Source organism: Larimichthys crocea, unplaced genomic scaffold (genome assembly GCF_000972845.2).
Source record: "Larimichthys crocea isolate SSNF unplaced genomic scaffold, L_crocea_2.0 scaffold367, whole genome shotgun sequence".
NCBI lineage: Eukaryota > Metazoa > Chordata > Actinopteri > Sciaenidae > Larimichthys > Larimichthys crocea.
In genome coordinates, this window is record NW_020854833.1 from 36,426 (window position 1) to 43,728 (window position 7,303).

At 43.3% G+C, this 7,303-nt stretch overlaps 1 protein-coding gene across 3 annotated transcripts in view; it reads right to left on the bottom strand.

The window, feature by feature from the left end:
• The window catches only part of LOC109137018 (interferon-inducible GTPase 5), a 14,131-nt gene extending 9,794 nt beyond the window's left edge, over nucleotides 1-4,337 (bottom strand). Inside the window, exons 1-4 of one of the 3 annotated variants that reach the window (XM_027276381.1) lie at nucleotides 4,269-4,337; nucleotides 4,078-4,137; nucleotides 3,181-3,751; nucleotides 12-855 (exon numbers count right to left, since the gene is read on the bottom strand). In XM_027276381.1, the coding sequence (XP_027132182.1) occupies nucleotides 209-855; nucleotides 3,181-3,736 (1,203 nt within the window). In that variant the 5' untranslated portion in view covers nucleotides 3,737-3,751; nucleotides 4,078-4,137; nucleotides 4,269-4,337 and the 3' untranslated portion in view covers nucleotides 12-208. Of the gene's footprint in view, nucleotides 1-11; nucleotides 856-3,180; nucleotides 3,752-4,077; nucleotides 4,248-4,268 lie in introns of those variants that run through there. The other 2 variants (XM_027276380.1, XM_027276382.1) reach the window with 2 other exon arrangements.
• Between the last annotated feature and the right edge of the window lie 2,966 nt (nucleotides 4,338-7,303).

Here is a 7,303-nt window from a genome sequence, read left to right on the forward strand (position 1 = left end):
TTTGTATTATATGCTGTTTTACATAAAAATAGCATAATATGGCTTTTATTGTGAGGATAAAGAGACAATACATGTTTTAAGTGGCTGTTAAGCAGTAAAAAGTGTTAGATTTGTTGCTGCATGAATCACGTTTTCTAAAATATGCAGCTGGTATACAAAATTGTGATTTTGCTCTTTTGTACGTTGCAGTTTTAAATGTGCCATTAAGTCACACTGAGGTGTTCAAACCCAGGGCCCTTTTAAACACCCTCTGTGCATCCTCAGCAAGCATGTCAAGGAAAGCGTTGAGACCTTTGTAGGTTGTCATAAAAGAGAGGCCCATTGATGCTGGGATTCCTAAAACTGGAATGAATCTGGACCCTTCCTCTGCTACCATTAATCCAGCTGTGGTTGCACATTGAAGAAGCAGCTTCATGATAAGGTCTACATTAATGTTTTGAATGTTTTTTGCAGCCAATGGTGAAATAATGACATCTATCAAATCCTGAAATGGCACATGTGTGGTTTCTGCAAGTCTCTGCAGTGACGGGATATCAAGACCAAACCCAAGCACATATTGTGTGACAACACCAACCAGCAAGGCTACATCAACAGCAACAGAAAGCCCAGGAGCTGGTACAGCGGCAACAGCTGCAGATAGAGTTGCACAGTGTTTTATTTTGTCCTGAAAAGCCATTTTCTTCTTGTTGATGATCTCCAGGCTGATGTTGGGCATGGCAAACAGCAGAGCTTTCCTCTTGTGTTCAGGAAGTTCTCTCTCCAGGGTCTCCTCTAACAGATGGAAATCATACAGGTGGAGATCAAAGCTGGAGATCAGGAAGACTTGTGGGGACGAGATATTTTGTTTTTGAAGACCTGTGTGACAAATATAGATATAGATATAGATAAGGCAGATAAGTTGTTTCTTACCAGTGGTGTAATTTAAAGTTTGCTAATGAACCACTGACTACAATAAATACTTTTACTATAATAAACATACTTGTGGTGAACAGCTTCAAATAGCTGTCAAATATTATGAAATATCCTAAAATAGCAGTGAGGACATGCAAAGAGAACGTTGCCTTCATAAGGATCTGTTTGTCACATGATCACAAAAATACAAAAGTTGTCTGTGTCTTTTATTATTTGATCTGTTTCCTGCTCAGAGTGGCTGATTGTTCAGAAAGTGCACCATAAAGCGCACACACAGAAACTCACAAGTAGCTTTATTTGTCAAGAGAGGCAGCAGATCAAATCTATCAGTTTAATTAAATCTGAACCATTTCAGAAAGTTTGTAATATTATGATACAAATATTTAATACAAGAATAAGTCTGTCTTATAAGCATAACATCCTGTCAGTCCAGATTTCAGCTCAAGTTCTTCACCACATCACCGTCATCACAAAGAGTAGAATTACCTTCCAGCAGCTACACATCTGTGAAGTCACAAAGTGCAGCATCATGTCAGCTTCTACCAGAAGACTTGGCTGCGACTGAATGTCACAGTGAAAGTTGTCTGACTTAAGTGTTTTGAGAACTCAATACTTCAAATAACAGAGTATTGCAGGCAGGCAAACATGACATGACATAACTATTGTAATTTTATTAAGTACACTGCTTAAAAAAATAAAGGAACACTTTTTAATCAGAGTATAGCATCAAGTCAGTTCAACTTCTGGGATATTGATCTGAGACGACACCCAAAACAGGAATGATTTTACAGGTGGAGGCTGCTGACATTTTTTCCTTCCTCATCTTTTCTGACCAATTTCTCATTAGTTTTGCATTTGGCTAGGGTCAGTATCACTGTGGGTAGCATGGTGCAGTACCTGGACCCTACAGAGGTTGCACAGGTAGTCCAACTCCTCCAGGGTGGGACATTAATATGGGCCATTGCCAGAAGGCTTGCTGTGTCTCCCAGCACAGTCTCAAGAGCATGGAGGAGATTCCAGGTGATGGTCAGTTAATCTAGGAGACCTGGACAGGGCCGTAGAAGGTCCTTAACCTATCAGCAAGACCAGTATCTGCTCCTTTGTGCAAGGAGGAACAGGATGAGCACTGCCAGAGCCCTACAAAAGACCTACAGGAGGCCACTGGTGTGAATGTCTGACCAAACAATCAGAAACTGACTTCATGAGGGTGGCCTGAGGGCCCGACATCCTGTACTGGACCCTGTGAGGGTGGCCTGAGGGCCCGACATCCTGTACTGGACCCTGTTCTCACTGCCTGGCACCATGGAGCTCTACTGGCATTTGCCACAGAAAACCACAATTGGCAGGTCTGCCATTGGGCGCTGTGATTTCACAGATTAGAGCAGGTTCAACCTGAACACATGTGATAGATCTGAACAGGTCTGGAGACGCCATGGAGAACGTTATGCTGCCTGCAACATCATTCAGCATGACCGGTTTGGTAGTGGGTCAGTGATGGTCTTCGGAGGCATAACCCTGGAAGGACACACAGACCTCTGCAGGCTAGACAACCGCACCCTGACTGCTATTAGGCATCAGAATGAAATCCTTTGACCCATTGTACGCTGGTGCAGTGGGTCCTGGGTTCCTCCTGGTGCACGACAATGCCCAGCCTCATGTGGCGAGAGTATGCAGGCAGTTCCTGGAGGATGAAGGAATTGATACCATTGACTGGCCCCTGTGCTCGACTGACCTAAATCCAATAGAACACTTATTGGACATTATGTTTTGGGTCATCTGATGCCGCCAGGGTGCACCTCAGACTGTCTAAGAGCTCAGTGATGCCCTGGTCCTGGTCTGGGAGGAGATCTCCCAGGACGTTGTCAGGCATGCATACATGCACGTGGAGGCCATACAAACTACTGAGTACCATTATGAGTTACTACAAAGACATTTTGGCAAAATGGACTAGCCTGCCGTATATTTTTTTTGCTTTGATTTTGGGGATGTCTTTGAATTCAGCCCTCTGTAGGTTGATAGTTTTCATTTCCATTAATGATGTGGCATCCTTTCGTTCCTAACACATTATCCAGTCCATATCAGGAAAGATATCCGGCGTGATTTCTTTTCCTGTTGAGATCTGATGTGTTTTCAAAGTAATTTTTTTGAGCAGTGTATAAACAGAGATATAGTTTGATCTTGTTATATGTGATTTGTTTTTTTTAAAATGAGAATCCAGTAATTAATCTTACTATTATTGTAATAGAAGACAAGTGACAAGTTACATACCTTGAATGCAGTTTTCCCTGATTTGTGCCAGAGTATTTTTTTCATTGAACTCCCTCTGACTTCTTTCCGCAGCTCTTAAGTTCTCATCAATCTTTGAGCGAACAAAGTAGAACTTCTTTTTCATCTTCTGAATCTCCACAGCGAGTTTCACATCATTTTCTGTGAAGCGATTTGCTGAGGTAATGATGAAGAAGTCAAACTTTTCAAATCCAACATGATTCAGGTACTCGTCAGCTGGAAACTTCATGGTTCCGACACCAGGAAGATCCCATAGTGTAACATTAGGATAGTTAGGATGGGGGTATTCTGTAACCTCTAAGGTGGTTTCTACACAACCAGTAGGAGCAGATCTCTCATCCTTGTTGTCTATGCCTCTAAAGGCATTAACAAAGGTGGATTTACCAGAGCCAGACTCTCCTGTGATGGCAATATTTAGTGGAATGTTTTTCCCCTTCTCTAAATACTCCTGGATCTTTGCAGCAGCTAAGGCTTGATCACTGTTTTGAAGAGCTTCTTTAATTTCTTCAGTTAATTCAATATCCAATGGATTCTCCATGGCGATCCTTGAAAACTGGAAAAAAAAAGAAGTTAAACAGTCATTGTTGTCTAATATCATGCTGATACTAAATATGACATAATTCAAATATACTATGTGATAATACAGTTACTAATAGCTAATCTAGCTATTACCAAATACTGTGCAAAAATCATTGATGTAATTCATTGTAGGTGAATTACATAGACACAAGAAGACAAGTACCCTACATCTTTAGAAATCATTTAATGTTTGTTACCTCTTTCTTTAAAATATCATCATACAAAATAAGATGTGTACATAACTTCATTCCACAAAGGAAGGTGACATCTATTTTTTACTGAATATTAAAGGCTACTCACCCTGAAGTCTTAATGTTGAAACAGATGAGACAAGAGCAGATCACCCTGTGAGTTGTTCAGCTGTAAGAAAAAACATATAAGTAGTTCACTCCTATAATAAAGCAATAGAAGGAGTCCAGCCCTCTGAACATTAACCATGAAAATGTTCTGTGGGTCCAGCACCAGTTGGTTCAGTAAAGCAGGTGACTTACAAGAAATGTTCTCATTTACAAGAAACAAATGCAGTTTGTCTATATTTCCGCTGGTTGTGCTGCTTCCAGACATGTATTAAGGACCCGAGCATGTGGTGTGAGGCCCTATTAAATTTCAAATGTTTATTATTTTTAGGGCCTGAGCACGTGGTGCGAGGCCCTATTGAATTTCAAATGTTTATTATTAGGGCCCGAGCATGGCACGCTGTGAGGCCCTATTAGATTTCTAACGCTGAACGACGTTTAAAAGTAAATCGCATTTCCGATGGCCCATGTCCCCTCGAAAACTCCCGAAAATTTGCCTACCCCCAATGTCGGGTGTAAAATTACGCATTTCGGGGGTTTCGCACATGGACGTGTGCATATGGCTCTACGGCGCCACCTAGATGTGTGTTTTCGGAGGGGCCCCTCGCCACGGTTGGAGGGAGTATGTTCAAAATCACAACTTTTCATCAGAGGGCGTGGCCGTGACATGCGTCAAAGTCAACGCTGCTGATTTAAAAAAAAAAAAAAAGAGATTCCATTGACTTTTTGGCTGTTTTTTGGGCCAAAGTGTTGGGCTATCATATACTTCCTCAGAGCTGTCTGAAAGTTCTTGGGGCTGTTAAGACCAATATTATGCACAATTCGGCTGCATAATTAATTAGGGGGGCGCTAAAGTGCAAAAGCGCTATATAGCGCCCCCTTTAATTTTTCTTTGAGGCAGCCCCGCCACACTTTTGGATACAGAGTTATGAAAGCTCAGCCGAATTGTAGAACATGGCCTACAAAGACCTACAAAAAAAGTCTCTTGGAGCAATGGGCTATGATGCATGGAAGCAAGATATTTAAGGATGAAAATCACCATTTTTGCTGTTTCGGGCCGGTTGATAAGGGGTCATGTTTGAACGAACTCCTCCTAAGGATTTTATCCAATTGACTTCAAACTTGGTAGGTGTGTTCATATAGACTTCCTGAGTTATCAAAATTATGAATTGTGGGGAAACTGTGCGGGCGTGGCGATCTATAAAAAGATTCAAAGAAGAAATCGTCAGGAAGCACCTGCTGATGGCTTGTGATTCTTAGAAATTCAAGCGTTGTACTTTCTCAGAGCTGTCTGTGGTTATTAAGACCGATATTATGCACATTTTGACATGCACACATGTGCGAGGGCCTGACCATCGCTGCTTGCAGCTTTAAGTTCATATTGAAGCATTTAACCAATCATATTTCAGCCATCATTTGTTGCCAGGCAGAGAAGTATGCCTGGAGGCCTTCACAATCCGTTCTGCAGGCCCTCTAATACAAAATAAATGTCAATGAAACCGTTGCTTCAACCAATCAAATGTTGAGTTGGTGGCACCAGGGCCCTCTAGCAGATGTACGCCATGTCACCGTATTCACACCCGTTGATTGGATAGTCAGAGAGCGTGCCAGCCAAAGCTAAAAAACTGCATCTGTTCCATTTTCAAAATAGCCATTACACAAACTATTACACAAAATAGTATTTTGTCACCCCACAATAGCTGAAGGAGATGGAGAAATTTCGTGGCAGATTTACTGTCCATTACAGGCCATTTTCAAGACGGACTTTTCAAGAAAAGCTGGACATTGTTAAAAAAGGATTTGTCTGTCACTTTTAGTTTACCAACTACGAGTGGTACCCCTGGCTCACAGGGACCGAGGAACACTGCACATTGTATTGCTGGGAGTGCTTGTTATTTGCCACTGATTGACATGGTGTTTGGAGCCACACTGGGTTTGTGAATTTGACTTGCCTAACCAAGGCAGCAACGAGACACCAAAGCAAGCAACGGTGCTTTCCAAAACTGGATGTGCAGGATTCTGGACGTTCGTTCGTTCGTTCGTTTTCTTCCGCTTATCCGTGGTCGGGTCGCGGGGGCAGCAGCTTCAGCAGGGAAGCCCAGACTTCCCTCTCCCCAGCCACTTCTGCCAACTCTCCCAGGGGGATCCCAAGGCGTTCCCAGGCCAGCCGAGAGACGTAGTCCCTCCAGCGTGTCCTAGGTCTTCCCTGGGGCCGCCTCCCGGAGGGACGTGCCCGGAACATCTCACCAGGGAGACGTCCAGGAGGCATCCTCACGAGATGCCCGAGCCACCTCAACTGGTTCCTCTCGATGTGGAGGAGCAGCGGTTCTACTCTGAGCTCCTCGTGGATGGCCGAGCTTCTCACCCTATCTCTAAGGGAGACCCCAGCCACCCTGCGAAGGAAGCTCATTTCGGCCGCTTGTATTCACGATCTTATTCTTTCGGTCACTACCCAAAGCTCGTGACCATAGGTGAGGGTAGGAACGTAGATCGACTGGTAAATCGAGAGCTTCGCCTTTCGGCTCAGCTCCTTCTTCTTATAAACGATCAAATATTTGTCACACAGGTCTTCAAAAACAAAAGATTGCGTCCCCACAAGTCTTCCTGATCTCCAGCTTTGATCTCCACCTGTATGATTTCCATCTGTTAGAGGAGACCCTGGAGAGAGAACTTCCTGAACACAAGAGGAACGCTCTGCTGTTTGCCATGCCCAACATCAGCCTGGAGATCATCAACAGGAAGAAAATGGCTTTTCAGGCCCAAATAAAATACTATGCATTTATATCTGCAGTTGGTGCAGCTGTACCACTTCCTGGGCTTTCTGTTAAAGTTGATGTCGCCTTGCTGGTTGATGCTGTCTCACAATATGTATTTGGGTTTGGTCTTGATACCCCGTCACTGCAGAGACTTGCAGAAACCACACATGTGCCATTTCAGGATTTGATAGCTGTCATTACTTCACCACTGGCTGCAAAAAAACATTAATGCAGAGCTTATCATGAAGCTGCTTGTTCAAAGTGCAACCAATGGCTGCAGAGGAAGGGTCCAGATTCATTCCAGTAGTAGGAATCCCAGTAGCAATGGGGCTCTCCTCTATGACAACCTATAGCATTCTCAATACTTTCCTCAACATGCTTGCTGAAGATGCACAGAGGGTGTTTAAAAGGGCCCTGGGTTTGAACACCTCAGTGTGGCTTAATGGCACATTTAAAACTGCAGCAAAATCACAT